The sequence below is a fragment of the Sciurus carolinensis genome, chromosome 2 (genome assembly GCF_902686445.1).
Source record: "Sciurus carolinensis chromosome 2, mSciCar1.2, whole genome shotgun sequence".
In the NCBI taxonomy this organism is placed as follows: domain Eukaryota; kingdom Metazoa; phylum Chordata; class Mammalia; order Rodentia; family Sciuridae; genus Sciurus; species Sciurus carolinensis.
Genome location: NC_062214.1, coordinates 23,709,946 through 23,732,251, shown reverse-complemented (window position 1 = coordinate 23,732,251; position 22,306 = coordinate 23,709,946). Strand labels below are relative to the sequence as shown.

Genomic DNA, 22,306 nt, shown 5'->3' with positions numbered 1-22,306 from the left:
AAGAGTATAGAGTTTGGAAATGGAGTGAGAGTTTGGCAGATCATTATCCTTGTGGCAGGGAGAGCTGCTGGTTTATTTCTGGCAACTTACTTTGGAGATAACAGAGTTGAGGTAGCAGAAGAGCTCTGAGCTAGTTCTAGTCCTGATTCTTTTTCCGACTTTCTGCGAGGCCCTGGCAGCCTGTGCCCCCTTCCCTGGACATCATTTTTCTCAGTTATATAATGAGAAGACCTGGACTTCAGTACCTCTGAGACCTCTCTGCCCTTGATATCAAGATTGTAACTCTTTAACTGATCAAGGTTTATATCACATTGTCAGGTGGTAACCATCGGGTTTCTATAGGATGGGTTTCTTTGGCATTGGTTAACTTTGCGGTTTTGACTTTCAGCCTCTTGTTCAGATACATGAGGCAGATGACAGATGATACTCCTACCCAGCCCACCTCTGGCAAGGTGACTAGTGGCTTGAAGGCCAGATGTGGTTCTCCTGGCTTAGGTTTCCCTGAGCATCTGAAGTGGATTCACAAGCATAATGAGCCAGAAACATCTGAGCGGTGGGGGGGGCAGGGAGAGTGGGCTCCCTTGCCTCACTTGGCTGCCTGCCAGTGCCCTGCTGAGTGTCCCGAGGCTGCTGAGGGCTCTTCAGAATTCTCCCCGTGGCTGGAGCTCTGGTGTTGCATTTGTGTGTAAGTGTCCTTTGGAGCTTGCTTTTCGCTGTCTCGTTCACGCTGAGAGTGGGCGCTTCTTCCCTCCCAGCCTTTCTGCCCAATGACTTAAAATGTAGGGTCTTGGTCTTTGAAAGAACGGTGGACACCACTGTCCTTTTGGTGAGAGCACATCACTGGGCCCTCCTGTCCATCCCGGAGACTCTGCTAGTAGGCATTGTGTGGTCATGACTTTGGGGGCATCTTTTGAGACACTCTGGGCTCTTTGCCCCTGGGTAGATTGGAGCAGGTAGCCTTACCTTCCTCCTCAGCACCGCTTCAGAGCAAAGTTGGCCTTTGCTTAGGAGAGAACAGTGTCCTGTCTAGTTGTGTGGAACTGATGCATTCTCTGAAAGTGGCTTCTGTGGTCCCGACAGATGCCTTGCAGAAGGGGTTTTGGTCCTAAGTGAATATCTTTCCCTCTGGTCTCTTTGCTTCTTAGGGTGACTCTTCTGTATCTTTCTCCCAGATAGCTGTTGGGAGGGTCTAATGAAGCAACCGTCTGGAGACCAATGTTTATTTCAACATGGTTGAGTTGTTTTTGCTTCAGCTTTCAGAGCCAATAAGCTGGTTATTAGATTCTGTAATTGCTGCTGTAATTACTCTCTTGGAACCGGCAAAGGCATAATTAAATATGGAGATTCCAAGGACTATTTTTTCCATCTAAAAGCAACCTCTTCCAACATCTATCGGCCTGGTCTGGGTTAGATTTCAATTATTAAAGCCATTATGTTTACAATGACACTGGGGGTTGTTTGGCAGAAAAGGAATTCCTTTGGCTACCTCTTGAATATTTGGTTTAGATGAACGACCCCTCATTAACCCAGTACTCACTTTTTTGTTTGTAGTTGTAGTACTGGGGATCAAACGGGGGGGGGGGGGGTCCTCTGCCTGCTAAGCAAAGACTCTACCCCTGCACCACATTCCCAGCTCTTAAATGCTTATGTCTTAATCCAGCCATTAGGAACTTAGAAAGGTTAGGCACAGCATTAAAAGCCTGGATATATTTAGTAACCATTGCCCTTTGGACTTTGGCTACATGTAGAAGCAAATCTCTGTGGTCAGGAATATGGTTGTGATGGAAGAAGTTTTAAGAGGGACATTGTTCAGGAAGTGTATCATTAATATAAGCACCTGGGCTCCCCTCAGCCCTAAGTTGTGCGGTGCTCCTGGTTGTAAGGTATGGGATGGTTCCAGTGCTGTGACTATTTATTTGTAAGATGTTGATGGACCTTTATTTTATTCATTTATTTTTATGCGTTGCTGAGAATCCAACCTAGCGCCTCACACATGCTAGGCAATCGCTCTACCACTGAGCCACGACCCCGCCCAGTGACTTTATTTACATATGTTCTTGCAGCACACATGCAGACCCATGGCTCTTTTCAAGGGTTACTTTCCTTTTCAAGGGTTACTTTCCTTGTGAGTCACAGTTAGGTTTTTCTCAGGATATTCCCTTTCTCTTTGGTCTCAATGAGTTGAGAAACACACGTGGAAGTTAGATGGAGTAAAAAAGATCAACAGACCCTACTAGACCCCTGCCTGGAGGGGAGGAAGTTTTGTCAACCCCACAGTAGGAAGAGGATGCTGGGGACCAGGCTCCTTGCTGGGAACCTTTCCCCAGTCTTAGAGAGGGTACCCCTCACGGTGAGCAGCTTGTCCTATTTTGTGATATAGGAGAGCTGCAGGGAGAGGATCGTGCCATGATTGCTCTAGTCTGAGTTTCAACAAAGTGCTGTCGTTTCTCCTGAGTCAGAAGTGCACCTCACGTGGGAACCCAGTCCAGAATACAGGTGCTTCAAAGGCACTTAATGTTGAACACCAGAGCTCAGTCCAGCCTGTCATAATGTGCTCAGAGCGCTTACATTAGCCTATACGTGGGCAAAATGATCTAACACAAAGCCTTTCTTGCAACGAAGTGTTGAATAGCTCATGTAATTTACTGAAAATGAAAGAGTGGCCGTGTGTATGTGCACTGGCATCCTTGTAAGTTGGAGACTGTATATATAAAAACCTTATAAAAATGATGAAATTAGAGATTCAATTTAATATATCCTGGGTACATATTGCATACCAGTCCTTGTTCTAGATATTAGTCTGCAAGATAAATAGTATAATCATGATTTTTTCATTGTAGGGGATCTCTTGCTTACCTTCCTTATGTAATGGGTATTTGCTTCCAGATCTTTTATTTCTTGGGGGTATTGAGAAGGAGAGGTGAGGTTAGAGAAGTTTAGGATTGGCATCAAGAAGTCACTGCCAAGCTGGGCGCAGTGCCACACGCCTGTAAACCCAGTGGCTTGGGGGACTGAGGCAGGAGGATCTCAAGTTCAAAGCCAGCCTCAGCAATGGCAAGGCACTAAGCAACTCAGTGAGACCCTGTCTCTTAAAAAAAAAATAGGGCTGGGGATGTGACTCAATGGTTGAGTGCCCCTGAGTGCAATCCCCAGCGCCCCACCCCCCAAAAAAGAAGGAAGTCACTGACAGTTGACATGTATTAATAAGCCAAATGTGGGAACATAAGCCCATAATCCCAACTAGTTGGGAGGCTGAGGCAGGAGGATTGCAAGTTTGAAGCTAACATTGGCAACTTAGCAAGACCCTATCTTAAAATTAAAAATAAAAGGGCTGGGATGTAGCTCAGTGAAGGAGCATCGTTTTGTTCAGTACCACCCTCCCCAAAAAGAGTATGAGAGAAAAAGCAGTTCTAAATTTGCGATGTTAATATGGAAACAATAACTTTACTTTTTTAATTTGAAAAATGTTTTATTCTAATTAGCCATACATGACAGTAGAATGCATTTTGACACATCATGCTAAATGGAGTGTACTTCTCATTCTTCTGGTTGTACTGTTGTAGAGTTACACTGGTCGTGTATCATATGCACATAGGGTAATAAAGTCCGATTCATTCTATATTGTTCCTACCCCATGCCTCCTCCCCTTCGAAATAATAACTTTAGTTTTAAAGATCAGGATGTTGATGGTATAAAATCAGCTCATAACATTTTACCAGGCTTCTGCTACACTCAGGACACTAAAAAGCAAGACCGCTCCATCATCTCTGTGTTTGTTCTCCAGGACTGTCCCTGCGTACTTGCTGTCGTTCTCAGCCTGCTGTGGGGAACAGCAGGGGGCTGGGGGTTCCACGACCAGTGCCTGAGCCCTCCCCTCCTCACATGGCAGCAGCTGGCCTGGGTGTGCTGCTCATCCTTTTGAGCCACACTCCCGTGTTAGAATGGGATCTGGCTCTGGGTCACTGGGTGCCAGGAGGTTCAATGAAACGAGGAGGCGGGCAGGACTGCGGCCTTGCTTGCAGCAGGCTCTTAACATGCCTTGGTGACTCTAGAATGGTAGACAAGGGACGGCGGGAGTGGGGAACTGGGGAAAGGGGCAACTGTGGGATGTGGGTGCCTGAACTGAACCTGAGCATCACTGGGCGATTAGGGTGTGTCTAAGTCAGTTTCTGTCACAGGGGAAGCAGCAAGGAAGTCACCCAGGAAGGAAGCAGCTCAGTGACCACAAGATTCTCCTAGGATAGCTTTCATCTTGTCGTGGTTGTTGAAGACCTGGTGCCAGGGTGCCCAGGACCTGGGCTTATGAAGAGAATCCCAGTCCCTTGCCTCTGCAGGTCCTTTCAGACTACATGAAACCATGTGGAAATTTTGCCCTGTGGGCAGATGGAGCTACCGAGGGTTTGGTGGTTGGGTTTCCACTCCCTCTTGTTTCCATAGTCCCTTGGGCATCGCTGTATTGGATGGCCCCTGCCCTCTTCATCAGGTGGGGGGCATAAGTGAGAGTGGCAGGCGTGCATGGCTTTGGAATTCCACCCCTGGCTTCAACCCTTTTACTACCTTGACTGCCTGGACTGGTACATAACCTCTGAACCTCAACTTCCTCTTCTGCTTACAGGGTTGCTGTTGTGAGGAACCTCTGCAGCGGGCATGTGATTTAGTGCTGGCAGGAGGTGAGGGTTTTCAGCAAGGGTTTTGGGGCTAGACATTTTAGCCATTCACATCAGGATCCAGAGAGAGAACAGATTAAGTGGCTTTCAGATTTTAATGAGGCACATATTATTGTTCTTCACTTGTGTTGCAAGGTCTCTTTAACCTGCTTTGTCCTTGGCCGGGGGAGTTTTCCTGGATGTTTCAACTGTTGCTTTTGGAGGCTCCATGGACACTAACATAGAGGCCAAGCCGTTTTCCCTTGGCAAGTGGTTCTCAGGATGGAATCCTGGACTAAGTGTGTGAGTAGATTTGTTAGCTATTCCTGTAACATTCATTTGGAGAAACCACAGCCCTGTAGGGGAGGCGATTGTAACCTATCGCCTGCAGGAGACGGCATCAGGTCTTGGACACAGGGAGCGTGGTGTGCATGGGTGTGTCTGTGGGGCTGGTGCTGGTGGGCCCGAGGTGGACTTCGCAACACAGTGCAGTCCGGCTCAACCATTCCTTCTGCCCCAGGCTGCCGAGGTGCCTCTCTGCCTTTGGTGCCCATCTAAGGTGGTGCTAAAGATTACTTCTAGTGTAAAGAGGGAACCGAGACAGTAAGGAGAAGGAAACCTGGGTTTTAAGTATGGAAATGTGGTTTTAGCACAACTTTTTCACAAATTCATCTTGGTTTGAATTGCTTGCTTGACCAGACCTTTAAAACAAAATGATCCCTACAGTCTTAAGCCAGGAGGTTAAGATAGCTAATTCCGTTGACTTGACCAAATGGTCAGTCTCTAGATTTGTTGGTGGCTAGGAGTTCTGTCTTTAGTTTACATGTCTTCTGTGATAGAGAATGGTGTAGTAGCCATTCTTAGGCATGGGGGCTTTCTGTTTCTGTTGAATAATTTCTAGAGGAAAATTTCTGGCTCAAAGGTAGGAACATCATATGCTGTTACTGTGTTGCCATATTACTTTGCAGAAGCATCATAAACATTTATAGACCTGTTGGCTTAGCATTTAACCTGAACCTACCTAGTATTTGGTATAGTTATTTATTACTTTTAGAATTAGTTGGCATAAAATGGTACTTTATAATAATTAGAGCTGCAGGGTTTTAGGGCGTGTCTAGTTTGTTAACGTGCTAGGTGTTTATATACATTATCTCATTAACTCTTCGCAGTGAACCTAGCAGGGAAGCTAATTAGCTCACCTACATCTGTGAGCTGGAGTTTGACCCTGAAGTGTGTTATTCCTCTGGGTGCCTGTCAATGCTTTGATTTGGGTGTGTGTTAGAGGTGTGAACTTGTGCTTGTGTGCTTGCTCCTTGGCTGTATTTTGAGGTATGCAAATTTTGTGCTTTCTTAGAAATCAATGTACTTTTTGTAGAAGAGACTGTTAATTTGTTAACCATTGGTTATAGTGGAGGCGACAACTGAGGTCTACCCAGTACAACTGGGGGAAGGCTCCAGTGACTTCGAGGACCTCTCCCAAGACTGGGCTCTCTGAAATCGTGTTTTCCCCCCCGCACAGCGGCCTTGCAGGCACTGAAGCGAAAGAAGAGGTATGAGAAGCAGCTGGCGCAGATTGACGGCACGCTGTCCACCATCGAGTTCCAGCGGGAGGCCCTAGAGAATGCCAATACCAACACCGAGGTGCTCAAGAACATGGGCTATGCCGCCAAGGCCATGAAGGCTGCCCATGACAACATGTACGTGTCACTGCTGGTGCAGGGAGCATCCAAGTGGCAGGGCAGCGCTGGCCCTGGCTTGCCTCACACCCAGGCTGTGTCCTGGGGTGGACCCCTTGACTTTTTCAAGCACCTGACTTTGATTTGATTTGCCTTCTTTTGGGGAGCCCCTTCTAAAACGAATTATGAATCCTGTTGCCTTTGGAGGCAGAGCTCGTGGAGTGGAAAAATATTTTTTTGCCTGATTCTTTCCTGTTGTGATGAGCACAATTTTAAGCTGGGAAGGTCCTTAGGAAGTCTTCTCATCAAGGGGGAGAAGCCTGCATCCCAGAGGAAGTCCGCACACCCGGGTCTTATGTGTGCATGGACAGAACTGGGGTTAGAATCGGTGGCATGACTGCCGTCGCTGCAGGACCTGGGCGTGTGGGTGCTTCCAGGAGCTCTGCATCTCCCTGCTCTTACGTCTGCTTGTGGTGGAAGCTTTGCCTTTTCCCTTGCTCTTGGGCTACGGCTATCAACTGGCAGTGTTTTTGCTTTCAGCAGTCCTTCCCTCTCTGTGTGGCTGCTTCTCATGGGCAGTGGCTTAAGGAGCTAAAGACCAAGGTTCTAGGCTCCAAATGAGGGCCTTTTCCATGAACAAAGTTCTGTATTTGGTTTTAGTTCTTGACTTGACAACTTACATTGGGGTGCTTGGAGCCCTTCTTGCTTACCTTTTAGTACCCAGCTGTGCTCTAGAACAGGGGTTGACAAAATGCAGCCTGTGGGTCAGGCACAGTGGTGCGCACCTGGTATCCCAGCAGCTCAAGAGGCTGAGGCAGGAGGATTGCAGGTTCAAAGTCAACCTCAGCAATTTAGTGAAACCCTGTCTCTAAATAAAATATGGAAGGGCTGGGGATGTGGCTTAGTGATTGAGCGTCCCTGGGTTTGACCTCTAGTACCAAAAAAAAAGGAAAAAAAAAGGCAGCCTGTAGGTCTGCTATCTATTTTTGTAAATAAAGCTTTATTGAGACATAGTCACGCCTTTATCTTACATCATCTGTGGCTGCTTTTGTGCTACAAAGCAGGGTTGCATGTCTATAACAGATGCCACAAAATTAGCAGACCTTTTACAGGAAAAGTTTGCTGCTCCCTGCTCTGGAAATGGGAAGTTTTGGGGAAAAGTCACTTTCACATAAGGGAGGAGTCATCTGAGGGTGGGATTGTTCTCAGTCACCTGGAACAGAGCTGTCTCTGTGAGTACTGTGCATGCTTTGAGGTGCATACCTGTGGACCTCTGGAGGAGTCGAATGTCTCATGGTCAGCGCTGCAGACGCACTGCCTTTCTTTGGGGCCTAGTAGAGGAGCCGATGTGAAGGACCTTCAGCTTACATGGCTGTACTTTGTGATTTGTGATTTTACCTCCCTCTCTACAGTGTTGCCTTTGAGCTGGAAAACGAGCTGTTGGCTCAGGAGCTTAAGTCCTGTGGGCTCATCCTACGTGTTTGCTCATTTGCATATGGGACCTGGACTGTGCCACTTAGCTTTGCTAAGCCTTACTTTCTTAGGGTTCTAGACTAGGTGATGTCTTAAGGACATGTCTGTCCCCTCTTTTAAAGGGAGGAGGAGGCAGTGATGACAGGTGGCTGGGGAGGGGCTCGACTGATTGTCAGGGTGGAGCTGGGAAGCAGACTGTGTGCTGCAGGGTTTCTGCTCCGCTTCGCACAGCTCTTCACACAGACCTCTCAGCTAATGTAACTATCTGCTCCTTTCATTTCAAGGGACATCGATAAAGTTGATGAGTTAATGCAGGACATTGCTGACCAGCAAGAACTTGCAGAGGAGATTTCAACAGCTATTTCAAAACCTGTAGGATTTGGAGAAGAATTTGATGAGGTGAGTGATTTCATTCAGAAACCTCACTGGCGACACCCAGGCCATCCCTTGCTGTGTTGTTGAAGGCCTCAGCAGGGGCGTGTGGTTTGGAAATCACCAGCTCTTACCCCTCCAGACATAGATATGGACAAGGCATGGTGTTAAGCCTTCCTGAATTCTGGATTTGAAGGATGCTGTCATGGTTTGGGGTAGTTGGTGTAAAGGAACCTTCATCAGGACCTTTTGGCAGGCATCAGCTCAGTATTGGTTTCAACAAGCCAGTACCCTGCACCTTTCTGTGGTGGGCACTGGGCTCAGAGCTGGGGCAGCAGAGGTGACTGTGCCTGGGAGAGGTATACAGGATTTTCCCTCCGACAGCTCTGATGTAAAGGAAAAACCAGGGAAGGAGCATTCACACCTGATCTCTGGGCCATCCTTCTGGATGCTAGCCACCTGCCAATTGCTGCTGTAGCAATTTGGGACCTCAAGTCTCTTGGGCTTTTAAAATACAGTGGCAGCCCCAGTGAAGATACTTCATTATGCTGTAGATTTGAGTCCCCTGAAGGTCAGCTCTTCTCAGATTCTTTGTGTTCTCTGACTCCAGTCGTATAAGGAGAAACCAGCCTGCACCTTTACCCTACCTCCCAACACTGGGATTTTCGTGGCTTCAGACTGGAGTCGGTTGGGTGATAAAGTCAGCTGCAATCAGCAAACCTTCCTGAGCGGTCACTCAGGGTGTCCAGCTCTGAGAAAGAAATAGAATGAAAACAACAGCCCCACCTCCCGCGACGCTCACAGCAGATGGCAGGGTTCCAGATGCGTGTGCTCATCAGTGGTTGTTCACCAGCGGAAGCTTGTTTAGGAGAGTCAGAGTGTGGAGCCTGGCGTTCACTTCCCCCTGACCTTTTCAGAAGGGGCTGTCCCCTGAGAATCAGGGCAGAGACACGGCTGCAGGGTGGGATTCCCAGGAGGGCTCTCCCTCACTCTGCTTTCTTCACCAGGATGAGCTCATGGCGGAATTAGAAGAACTAGAACAGGAGGAGCTAGACAAGAATTTGCTGGAGATCAGTGGACCCGAAACAGTCCCTCTACCAAATGTTCCCTCTATAGCCCTACCATCCAAACCCGGTGAGTGTTTAAGAGTCAGCATATACCATGGCACCAGGTGAGGGGCTGGTCTTATGCTTGGTGGACTTCAGTTTGGGTCCTTGGCTTGTGGAGGGTTGAGAACCAGGTAGAATGTGTTGCAGTGGCCACAGTGACAAGGTCATCTATCTTTTTCTAGGATTTTTTAAAAATTTTAATCTAAGCACTATTGACATGGCCAGATAATCTGAGGGGAGGGGAGGGGCTGTCCTGTGCACTGTGGGTATGAACACCACCCTGGGCCTCACCCCAGGAGCAACACCCTCTGTATTGTGAAACTGAGACCGTGTCCAGACATGGCCAGGTGTCCTGTTAGTGGGGGATGGGACTTATACCCATTTTAGAGCCCCTGTTCTCAACTGATTGTTCATCATAGGAAGTTCTGGCACTGTGAGAAGGTGTGAGACTCTTAGTGGAAAGAGGCCTGTGCTGTGCACACCTGTGAAAGCCTGGCCCTCCCCCGGGGAGGAACGGCTCCGGCTGTTTCAGGGACCCCGTTCTCTCACTTCCTTCCCCCGTTGCTTGCCCCTCCCCATCAGAGTACTTCACCCAGAGCTTCTTGAAAAGGGGAAGCAAGTAATCTGGTGTGGAGAGAGCACCCAGGCAGCGGTCACCCATGTCTCCCATGTAGGAGGAGAGGCCTCTCACGTAGTCAGTGCCCAGCAAGCCTCCTGTGGGCGTGCAGAGGGGGCTCAGGCAGCTTGAGGTGCAGCCGGGAGGTTGGCAAGGGTTGGCACTCCTGTGAGTGGCTTCCCCCTCCACCGTTAGGTGCTCTGAGACAGACCTCGCGGGAATCCTGAGGGACTCTCAGTGCAGAGTCTTCCTGACCTCGCTGGCCCTGCTAGACTGCGGGAGGTGCTGGGGAGGGTGAGCCCGGGGTTCTGGGGTTTTGTGTGGCAACTTTTAGGCCCCGAGGAACACCCTGGAGCACAGCCCTGGCACCCCACCAGAATGCGGCAGGGTCGCGGCAGCCAGCCCCCTAAATACCCTATTCTGTTTTCCACAGCCAAGAAGAAGGAAGAGGAGGACGACGACATGAAGGAATTGGAGAACTGGGCCGGATCCATATAACTGGTCCAGCGCAGGCTGGGCCCAGACAGACTCTGGTGGCCTGCGCGGCCGGCAGGCGCTGCGTGAGCGGGCAGGCAGGGTGTGGTGCAGGCAGCCTCCATAGCTCTCCAGTCTCACTCCAAAGCAGCAGCCGCATCACTGCTCACTGCTCACCGGCCCAGCATGGTCTGCGCCCAGCAGGAGGGGCGGGGGGAGGGGCGGGCGGGCGGGAGGGAGGTGCCTGCTGTTTATAATGTTGAATTTCTGTAAAATAAACTGTATTTGCAAATCCAACATTGAGCTTCTGGACTATGCTAACTCCACTGCTGAATCCTCAATGGAAAGGGTCGACCATTTGCAGCTGAAATGATCTGAAATGTAGCCTCTGTCCTTTGAAGTCGATTGACTAGTCGCACATCTCTTTGTAAGACTTGTATGGTACTGGCAGAAAGTCGTTTTTTAAAAGCCATAGGCTTTTCCTCGTCCTTAGCTGTAACGACGCATTGGTGTTGGCTTCCTCGAGAGCTGTGCTTCTTTCCTGTCCTTCACCTGTGTGCTGCCCCCGTCCACCACTCCGGCCCTCCTCACTCCCACCCCTGCTCTTTCGGAGTTCGTGACACTGATCTGAAATGGATGTAAGAGTGTTAGAATTAAATTCAGCTCTGCGGTTTCTAACATGCTCTAAGGTCCTGTTGCTGTTTGTGATAACTGATAGATACTCATTGGAAACATGTGCATACATTTATATTCAGATGAAATTATGGTTTGCACTGTCTATTAAATATCTCAATTAATTTTCATACTTGGCTGTTGTGTTTAATTAGTCTGTCATTTACCTCAGGAGCTGACCCTTTCCAGGCCAGCATGGTGTCCAGTGGTATCTGTGGAAAATGGAAACGTGGAAAACTTGAATGTGACATATATCAACAGTCTGAACCAAAGAGCAGAGCCTGTCTTAGAATCTGCTGTGGCTCTGGGGGCCCTGGGTCTGCGATGCTCACCTTGCTTGGGGATCCCTGGGCCCAGTTCAGGTGAGCTGGTTCTCATAGGGTTCCAGGGTCTTGGTCCTCTTCCGCCGCCGTCCATGGGCGCATTACTCTGCCTCTTGGAAACCCTAGTGCTTCCAGTGGAAGGACAGTGGGATTGAAGAAAAGGACCTTCCCCTGGGGAGGAAGTGTAGGGTGGTGACAGAATCAAGGACACAATCGATAGTTCCAGTCACTGTGAGTCGCCATGTGACTGTGATCCAGCCCATTCCATTCTCCACCCTTTGGCTCTCTACCAGTTTGAGAATCAGATGAACACCCTGGACTCTCAGCAAAATAGATGATGCACGTTCATCCCAAATTCTGCACGTGAATTGGCAGTATTCCCATTCTCCCCAAACCTCTTAAAACCTCTTTGGGGGCTCAGGCAGCTTGAGGTGCAGCCGGGAGGTTGGCAAGGGTTGGCGCTCCTGTGAGTGGCTTCCCAACCAGGGTTCACAGTGAGGCACTGTTACTGCTCTCTGGGTGTCCTCTGGGTGTCCTACCTTCCCATTTTCCCATCTGTAAAACTAGCCTTCGAGCCAGGTGTGGTGGTGCGTGACTGTGATCCCAGCGACACGGGAGACAGGCTGGAAGATCAGAGGCCAGCCTGGGCATTTAGTGAGACCCTCTCGAAAGAAAAGGGCTGGGGATGTGGCTCAGTGGTAAAGTGCCCCTAGGTCCAATCTCCAGTCCCCCAAATAAAAAATAACTAGAGGGTGGGACCAGATGATTTCTGGGGTCCTGTCTGTGTGGAGCTGCTCGTGTCGCGTTCTGGTCCCCATTGGTTCCTCTTGTCAAGCCTGCCACAGCAGGAATTGGGACTCGATGACTTGCTGAAAACGTGCCATGTGTGGAGATGGGTCTGGCCAACCTCAGGGGTTCTTTGCCCCTCAGGAAGAGCCTAGTGGCAGTGCTTCTCACCTCCACCTGTGGGGTGCCCCCTGGTGTCCTTGAATGTGGGGGATCCAGAGCGGGCCTTCATGAACCCCTCTTCAGCTGCCTCAGGGGCTTCTCACCAGTCTGGGTGAAGGGACCACCTATACCCAACCCTTTGCTCTGGCAGACCCAGAAACCAGGTCCAAGGGAATGTCTCTGGCCACCATGAGAAATAGATGCCCATTTCTACCAGATGCAGACCTTGTGCCGGGCCTGTGAGGTACAGTGCTCAATACCCAGCCCCTTTCTTGCTCTTAGGAGGTTCTCTGGACCAGAGAAAGAATTTACCAGGTCAGATTTCTCAGTTACAAGCAACAGAAGACTCAACCAACAGACATAAATGATATAAATGACATTCACTTATTTAAGCAAATTTTACTCCAACTTACTGGACGTGGTGGCACACGCCTGTAAGCTCAGCAGGCTGAATCAGGAGGATCACAAGGTCCAGGTCAGCTTCAGCAGCTTAGCGAGGCCCTAAGCAACATAGTGAGACCCTGTCTCAAAACAAGAAATGCAAAGGACTGGGCATGTGGCTCCGTGGTTACCATCCAGGGCACTGGGACTGCAGGCAAGGGATGGAGTCCTCACCTTCAAGATGGCTCCAGTCTTCAATCTCAGGACAGGAAGTCTTGGTAGTAGCGGTGGGTTCTGGGCTGGGGCCGGGCTCAACCGTGTCCTCAAGAACCAGGCCCTCTGCACCCTGCTCGGCTGTCCTGGCACACGGGCTTTTCCTCCTTGGGCTTGTCGCCTCTGGGTCATAAGCTGGCATCGCGTTATACCCAGCGCCAAGAAGCCTCCCGTCAGCAGCCGATGGCTGCAGGATCAGCACCCGCCAACTCTGCCTCACTCTGCCCACGCCACCAGTAGGCAGACCCCCAGAAGGGTCCAGGCAAACCCCTCGGGTCTCATGGGTCATGCTTGTCGCATGGCCACTCCTTGCGGCAAGGGAATCTGGGAAAGTGGGAGCCAGACAAAGGGGTTCAGTCAGAATTCTCCCTCGAGGCTGGGGTGGGGCCTCCCTTCCCTGAGTATCTCGCTGCCCACCCACTTGATACCTGGACAAAACTGGGTTTCTGTGAGCAAGGAAGAGGGGATGACTGCTGGGCAGTTGGCCCCCGCCGTCGTCAGACACCACAGGCAGACCCCAAGTGGTGAGTGCCGCCCGCTTCTCAAAACCAGGTCAGACCACATTTCTTTCAAACCCCAGTCAGCCTCTACCTTCTCTTGTCTGGAAAACTAAAGGTGCCTCAGAATCACCCGGGAGGCTTGTTGAAAGCCCCAGAATCACCACTCCTAGGGTGGTGATTCTAACATAGTGGGCTGGGACCACAGGATCAAGGCCTCAGAAAGGTTTATGTGGCCCCCCTAGAACCAGGCCCCTGCCTCCCTCTCCCCCAGTTCCTGTTACCCAGAATTCCCTGCCTCTTAGAACATGAGCTCTGGCCCTTGGCCTTCCTTGTCCCTTTTTTATTTTTATTTTTCACTTTTGTGTGTGTGTGTGTGTGGTGCTGGGGATGGAAGCCAGGGCCTCAGGCATGCCAGGTGAGTTCTACCCCTTGAACGTTACTTGTGCATCTGAGCACCTCTGTGCCGGCTCTCACGAAGCTCACCGTTTGATGGGAAGATTAAAAGGACATTACTATTCACCCCTTCCTCGTTGCCACTTCAGACTGGGTAATCAATGTGAGAAGCACAATGAGAAGAAGGCCCCTGACTCAGGAGGGCTTGTGTGAGGAAGTACTGTCTCGACCACGGTCAAGGGGTGTTGAGGACTCGGCATGGGAAAAGAGATGAACTAGCAGAGATAGGACAGCAGAACAGCAGCTCACTGCATGTGCAAAGGCCCTGGGGCACTCTAGGCATGCTTCTGGGCTTGAATTGAACAATGGCACAGAGTCAACAGAACTGGCAGCAAACAGCCTGGACATGAATATAGATGAGGCAACTGAGGTACTGAAGTGCCCAGAACCACACAGGAAGTCCTAGCAGAGCTGAGGGGTGAACTTGGCTCCTGTCTCTCCGTCCAGGTCTCTTCCTGGCTGCCCCGCTGCTACCTCCCAGAAACAGCTGCCTTCACTTCTGCTGAACTGCATTCTGGCCTTGCTGATCCCCCTGCTGAGCAGGAACATGGCCTCCGGCCCACAGTGGGAGTGCTGGCTTGAACTTCTTGATTTTCATTAAGAAAGAAGGGAGCGTTTACAGAGCCTGCTTTGCATTTAACTATTTGTTGCCATTTCACGGCTGGGAAAGCCCAGGCCCAGCGGGATACAGTGATTTGCCCAAGGTCACAGCTGGTGATCAGAGGAGTCTCAAGAACCCAGCTTCCCTCCTTCCCTGCCACTGGGCCCTGGGAGCGCCAGGTTCACAGAGAAGCACCCCCGCCTCCCTTAAAAGGCGTCAACTCTGAAGGTCCTGAGAGGAGGTCACCTTTCTCAGATTTTGACCTCCTGCTGGAAGCAAAAAAGGTCAAGGCGATAGGACCCAGAGTCCTCCAGGGTGACCTGGAATAGAACCATCGGATAAGAGCTCGGCAGAGGGTCAGTCTTTTATCTGTTCCACAAGAGGCCAAGGAGGGTGGGACCCCTCTGGGGTTGGGTACCCACCCCCACCCCCACCCCAAGGCCTCGTCTGTCCCAGACAATTTCTCTGATGCTACCTGTCTCCTCCTCTCCCTCAGCTTGGACGCCTCTGTGGGGACACTCAGTTTCCTCTCAGAAAGCGTGGACAGACTCAGGGTCTGCTTCTCTGTTGATGTATGAGAAACCACCCTGAAACTTATTTGGGAAAAGAACTATTTTAATATGCTCCCCGATTCTGTGGATCAGAAATTTCCTCTCTCCGTGGGAAAGACTTGTCTCTGATCCGTGATAACTGAGGCCTCACTTGGGAGGAGTTGGAGGCTAGGATGACCTCAGTGCTGGAGGCAGGAACCACCAGCAGCCTCTCCTGTCATACTGTGTGGTCATGGATGCCAGTCGCCAGCTGGGACTTGCCCTGGGGCTGTCAGTTAGAACATGGGGCCTCTCCGTGTGACCTGGGCTTCCTTACGTCAATCACGTCGGCCTCAACCCAGTCAGAGCTCAGGGTTCTCAAAGCTGCTGTCCCAGCCAACAAGACGGGAGGTGTGTCACCTTGGTGACCTAACCTGTAAACTGTACGGAATTACTTTACTGACTCACTGGTTATAAGTGAGTTGCAAACCCACCCAGATTCACGAGGAGGGGAATTACAGTCCACCTCTGATGGGGGCGTGGTTAGTTCTGGGCAGATGTCGCTGGGACCATCTTTGGGAAACACAATCTACCGTGATAACCAGCAGGTTTAGGGTATGCCAGGTATTGCACTAACTCGTCTGGTCTTTCCACTCATATCGAAAGTATTTTTTAATATATATCATATTCATTTATAAATCATGTATAAATATATACATGCTACCGTTCTGTAGTGTGTAATGATATGCGTACGACTTATTGAATTATGTAAAGGCTGGCATAAGAATGAACATAATAAAGATGCCAGGGCTTTCTTCCTGTATGGCAAAGAAGTGAAGGGACTTACTGTGGAAGCGGCCCCTTCCCCTCCCCTGCACTGCCAGCACCTGGTCCGGGATGTCCAGGCCTCTCTGGGAACTTCAGTCGTTACCTCCCTGGTCTCTGCCACCCGCCTGTCCAACCCCCACCGATGCTTTCCTCCTAGTTTTCAGAGCACAGTGAGCTTTTGAAAGGGCTGACACTGCCCCCCCAAACTCTCTCCTGGCTTCTGACCTCAGGTCCCGGCAGGACCTGGCCCGCGCCTGCTTCTGTAGCCCCCTGAAGTCCTGGTCCTTCTGCATCTCATCCTGGGCTGGGCAGGCCTTCTGCATCAGACTCTTGCATGGGTCAGAATTTCTAGGGGTGTGGGGCCCAGGAACTTGCACATTTATTTATTTATGTATTTAGGGAACCAAGAACTGAACCCCAGGGTGCTTTACTACTCAACTACATCCCTGCTCCCCCCTCCTGCTTATTAAAAAAAAGAAAGAAATTTTAAATTTTAAGATTGTGTTTTGCTAAGTTCCCCGGGCTGGCCTTGAGCTTGAAATCCTCCCAGTTTCTGGGATTACAGGCTGTGCCATCATGCCCAGAAGGAACTTGAATTTTAAAAAAAAATTTTTTTAAGTTGTAAATGGACACAATACCTTTGTTTTATTTATTCATTTTTATGCAGTGCTGAGGATCAAACCCAGTGCCTCACACGTGCTAGGCAAGCGCTCTACCACTGAGCCCCAACCCCAGGAAATTGAATTTTAAATGTGCTTTCAGATGATTTTCATGAAAGTCTGCAAATCCCACCTCGCCTTCGGGCTCATCTCTTCTAGTGCAACACCTTCACCCCATTCTGCAGATGAGGAAACTGAGACAGACTGAGAAATTTCCTCCACAGCCTCAGGATTCAGGGAACTGAGGGGTAAACCCAAGCAGAACTTCAGGACAAATGTGCGCTGGGAATCTCCAAGAGACTTTCCCCACACCACTGGATCAGCGAGTGAGGTCCGGAAGATGACCATTTGGGAAACGCGGAATCAGAGTGACCTGGTCCTGAGAGGGAGCAGGGCCTGGGTCTCAGGGCACGAGAGGCCGACGCCGCAGCGCGCCCGGGAGCCTGCAGGTGGCGCCATCTCCCCGGCAGCGAGGCCCGCGCGCGGCCTGACCTGGGAGAGGCCGGGTCTTTCCCGGTGGTCTGTGCCGGGTGGAGCGCGGGCCGCGAGAGGTGCCCGCTTAGGATCCCTGCACCCCTGTGCCCCGCGCCGCCCGCCGCCCGCCTCCCTCACCCTCCCCTCACCCCTGCCGGCCCGCCACGCAGGGGGTGCAATGTGATCTCGGTGCTCCCGGTGTCCTTGCGGGTACAGAGGGTAAGAAGTGGGACAAGCCAGCCTGGATGGAGGGCCATTGCAACGGCAGTGGTGACAATGGTCATTTTCCTTGGCCGCCTCTGCAAGGACCCTGCATTGCCGGGCTGGGGGCTGCTGTGGGGGTTTCTCGCCCTCTGGGAAGTCCCTCCTGGGTCCCTGGATTCTGACTGAGGAGGGCAGCACCGTGGTGGGCACTTCTCCCTAGTTTGGCTGGGGGGCAGCTAACTGCCCACTCCTAGGAGGGGAAAGCATGTCCAAGGCTGGGGACTTCAGTTGTTGCACTGGACACTGGAGCTGGGTCCCCAAGGCTCTAGACCCCAAAGTGCTCCCTCTGCTCCTGATGAGTAGCCCAACTCCATACCCCAGGTCAAGTGACTTGTTTCCAGCCCCACAAAACCGTTTTCTCTACCTCCTTCCCCCACGCGGCTAGTGGGCCCACCCTGTAGGGCCTTGGCCTTGCTGTCCTGGCCCTCCAACCTTAGGGGCCTGGAGTGACCCAGCCCTCCTGGGGAGGGTGCCCAGAAACTGTCTTTTCAGCACAGGGCCAGGGTGAACCTTGGACACATTCTGGGAATCGCTGATAAAGACATGCCTTGGGGCAGGGGGATAATGTTTGCTCTAAAAACTCCCCAAATGGCCAGTTTCAAACCATGAAAAAAATTTTTTTTCACAATGAACCCGTTGGCTCTGGGAGCTGGTACAGCCAGTGGCAGCGCTGTGGGAAAAGGTCTCTTTGAGACTTGTTGATAGAAGTCCTTCGTCTGCTTTGTTCAGGGCTGGCCACGGAGCCCACAGGGCCCGGTGCAGACTGCAAACACACCACCTGTGGTTCTGAATGTGCTAAGAATTTCAAGACAGCACAACAGGGTCTTCAACTGAGTGTGGACCCTTCTGAGGGCGGGCCCTGTTTAGTTGCATAGGCTGTGCACTGGTGACATCTGTGTTGTCACCAGCCATAACCTCCTCTCTGTCCTTCTGTATCTCCCTGACCCCCTGTAAGCCAACCTTCACTCAGCAGCCCAGGGGTGTGTTTGAATACCTAAGCGGGGCCTTGTCACCTCCCTGAATTCTATTTGCCCTTATGAGCTAGGACAGGCCCTTCTGCCTGGTTTGCTTCCCGGACCCTGGTGTCCCTTGGTACGTATTCTCATAGTTTGTCACTTGAGGTCCCCCAGTTGGCTCTCATTGCTGTAGAAACTTCACAGTTACATGTGAGGAATCTGCATGGAGGTGCCGCTGAGGAGGGGGCCTGGGTTCTGGATGGTGCCTGGGCCCCCTGCAGGCCTCGGTCTCCCCACTTGCAGATGGTAAGTTCTGCAGGAGCAGCTCCCGGCGTTACCACAGGGGTGGCTGCTTGCCTGCAGCGGGTGGGAGGCCGCGCCTCAGTGTTCCTACGGGACTGGGAAAGGTCTGGTGGCAGCACAGGACAGCCCTCCCTGGTGCTCCCGGTTTAGCCTCAGCCGGCCCCTCTTGGCTGCGCGGTAGTAATCTGGTTCGTGTTCATATTAGCCAGGCTCCGAACTGTGGCTGTCACATTGGTTGTAAATCCAGATGACATCCCCAGCCCGCCCCCTCCCTCTGTGTGCGGATTGCCCTTGGCCACCGTGGGCTCTGGGGGCAGCGTCTAGGCTGAGTCACAGTCACATGCATCAGGAGCAGGGGATTGGTGCCCTGTGTGGAGTCGGGGGAAAGGATGCAGCCCCACGGGGGGCCATCGGCCATCGCAGCCTGCCTGTCCCTGGCAGCTCTGCTGTCACCCTGGCCTCACTTTGGTCAGGTGACCTCCCTCAGTCAGAGGCTAAGTGCCCCTTCTTACTGGCCTCTAAGCTGTCTTTAATACCGGCCAGCATTTATTAAGCATTTACTGGGTGCCCAGCACGTTGAGAAGGGTTTTCTGGATTTTATTTCCACCATTTCCTCACAACACCCCACAGAAGTTATTATTATTATTAATTCTTCTCCTTTTTTTTTTTTTTTGATACTGAGGATTGAACCCAAGGGTCACATCTTAACCATGGAACCACATCCCCAGCCCTTTTTCATATTTTATTTAGAGACAGGGTCTTACTGAGTCACTTAGGGTATTGCTCAGTTGCTGAGGCTGGCTTTGAACTTGTGATCCTCCTGCCTCAGCCTCCCAAGCAGCTGGGATTACAGGCATGCACCACGGTGCCCGGAAGTGAAGGCTCAAGCGGTGGGGACTCCGACCTCCCACCCCCATGGCCCCGGGCACAGTGGGGCCACGGAACTACGCACCAGCTCCTATGGACAAGAGAGGAAAAGGAACCAGGGCCTTTTGTGACCTGGTTGTGTCCCTGGATCCTGGGAAGTGACACCGGCTCTTCCCCTGGAGGCAGGCTGGCTAAGTGGGTTGGAAATCCCAGGAGTTGGGGAGGGGCGCTGGCTGTCCCACCTGAGCGAGGGGAGAACAGATGTCAGCGCCACCTGCCTGGGGTGGGGGTGGAGGAGGGGGAGCTCCCCTGCTCTGCTCCTGGAGAGGACGTGGCCATGAGGTGGGTCAGGGGACTGGCTGGGACTGGAGGATGCCCCGACCCTCTGAGGGCCTCCATCTCCCCACCTCCAGCCTCCAGGGAGGATCTCTGCATTCCAGGGGCCTGAGGTCCTGCTGTGCACAGTCAGGACACCCCCATGTAAACGAGGGGGCGGATCCGGTCCCTGAGGCCCACAAACCCGCTGACAACAGCCGTGTTCCCTGGGGTCCAGGAGGCCGTCTCCAGCCAGCCTGTCAGCAGGCCCTGCTCCTGCAGAGGCCGGGGACAATCCTTCCTCACCCCTTTTGGGGAGGCTGCTTCCTTAGCCCTCTGGGGTTGAAGCCCCTGATCTCTGCTGCATCCTTACCATTTCCTCCTCTCTCTGTCTTCCTTGTAAGGACACTTGTCATTGGATTCAGGGCCATTGGGGTGTTTCAAGATCTTCCTTTCTTTTTTCTTTTTTGGCACTGGGGAAGGGACCCAGGCTGGTGCATGCTAGGCAAGCACTCTACCACTGAGCCGCGTCCCCAGCCCCATTCAAGATGGTGTCTCCATGCCGGGCTCGGTGGCACACACCTGTACTCCCAGCGGATTGGGAGGCCGAGGCAGGAGGATCACGAGTTCAAAGCCAGCCTCAGCAACTCGGTGAGACCCTGTCTCTAAATAAAGTATTTTTTAAAAGGGCTGGAGGCGTTAGTCAGTGGTTAAGCACCCTGGGGGTTCAATCCTCAATGCAAAAAAAAAGATGGTATCTTGAAACCCTCAATTGTATTTGCAAAGTCTCTCTCTCCAGTAAGGTCACATTCTCAGTGTAGACATATCTCCTGGGGATCACCCTTCACCCATTCGGGGGATGTCACAATGAACCACACCTCACAGAGGACCAGAGGACTCTCCTCTAAGGCCTCAGTGCTGCGTGCAGCAGGCTCAGTAAATGGGAATCCTCTGGAAGAAATCAGAAATCAAGGCACAGGGAGGAAAAGGCCAGGGAGGCCCCAGACCCTCCCGTGGTCTCTGTCGGGGAGTGGGTTGGGCTGGCCCCTTGGTGGGCACAGCGGCAGGCACGCGCGGCTCAGCATCCCACGCTGGCAGACACTGCCCAGAAACATATTTTACCCATAAACGGGCCAATTAAGAAGGCAAATGTTTCCAAACAGGAGGATTTATTGGCATAGAACGTGCCATTCCTCCAAGCGTGAGGAGTGGGGCGTGCGCGGCGCCATCTGGAGGGGCTGTTTATCATATTTATTTAGTTGCTAGTTGCTGGATTGGAATGGGCTGGGCTTCGCGAGGTGTGGGCCGGGACCCCTGGGAGGGCGCAGGCTTCTGCACACGCGTGTGCCGGTGTCCGTGCAGATGCACGGCACGTGTCTCCAGGAGACGTGTCCCCTGGCTGAGTGCGCATGTCTGCGGGAGCCTGTTGCCTTTGCTGCGTGAGCACCCAGGTACCTCTGTGTACCGGAAGGCGAGCATGCACAGGGGTGCTCGTGGCCTGCATGCATGTCCTAGTGCCTGCGCGTGCACATGTGTGTCTGTGTGCACAAGTGTGTGCACTCTTCATGTGTGTGCATGCACGTGTGGTCCAGTGCATACTTGCCTGTCACACGCCCTTCCTGCCCTACCTGATTTCACATCCTGGCAGCATTAGATGTCTCCTTAGAGTCTCTTCCTGAGCAGTCTCCCCTGTCACCCCTCCTTCTCCAGTCTCTCTCTCTCTCTCTCTCTCTCTCTCTCTTCCCTGTGAGTCCCTTTCTCACCTCTTTCTAGATCAGGGATCACCAGCAGGTCCTGTGAATAAGAGAAGTGGGTTGACCTAGGCTTTTTTCTTTCTTCCTCTTTTCTCCCTGGTACTGGAGACTGAACCCTGGGGCACTTTACCACTAAGCTACACCCCGGTCCTTTTTATTTTTCATTTTGAGGCAAGATCTTGCTAAGTTGCCCAGACTGGCTTTGAACTTGGGATCCTCCTGCCTCAGCCTCCCAAGTTGCTGGGATTACAAGGGTGTGCCCCCACACCTGGCTCCCTCTGTGTCAAGCTTTGAGACCCTGCAGGAAACACCCTCTGCAAAAGGGTGAAGATAAATCTCCCTGATAGGATTTTCCCCAGGATTCTGTGAGATTGTGCCTAGTACACAGTAGGTGCTCCGACATTGTGCATCCCCCCACCTCCCCCATCCCCTTCACCCACAAGGACTTCCTTGGTTGCCACTCTCTGGAGGGAGGACAGTGGAAACCCTGGGGGCTGAGGGACAGTTGGACCCCTGACCAGGTGACGCCATAGCCTTCCCAGACTCCTCCTGGTGAGTCTCCAGTGACGTCAACTGTGGGACTTCACCAGCCCTGGGTTTTTTCTAATCAGGCTTTTCCCGTTAAATAGGCATTTTCGTATTTTCACTGAACTACGTAAGTCACAGAGGATTCTGATTTTACAGCCCCTGTTTTAGAGTCTGACGTTCTGGGCTGTAAAGATGTAATCAGCTGTCACAAGAGATGGTTTCTCTGGCACTAAGGCAGGGGGGCTGGGATGGCAGCAGCGTGATTGGAACTCTTAAGTGTCTAAAGTGACTGTCACAAGTCCCCAGAGCCA

The 22,306-nt window shown here is 51.8% G+C and overlaps 1 protein-coding gene across 1 annotated transcript in view; it reads left to right on the top strand.

Moving 5' to 3' along the window:
• Positions 1–11,169, top strand: part of Chmp4b (charged multivesicular body protein 4B) — a 39,485-nt gene extending 28,316 nt beyond the window's left edge. The window contains exons 2-5 of the mRNA XM_047541769.1: positions 6,166–6,343; positions 8,080–8,194; positions 9,175–9,301; positions 10,326–11,169. Of these exons, the coding sequence (XP_047397725.1) occupies positions 6,166–6,343; positions 8,080–8,194; positions 9,175–9,301; positions 10,326–10,390 (485 nt within the window). The 3' untranslated portion in view covers positions 10,391–11,169. The remainder of the gene's footprint in view (positions 1–6,165; positions 6,344–8,079; positions 8,195–9,174; positions 9,302–10,325) is intronic.
• Positions 11,170–22,306: the final 11,137 nt, after the last annotated feature.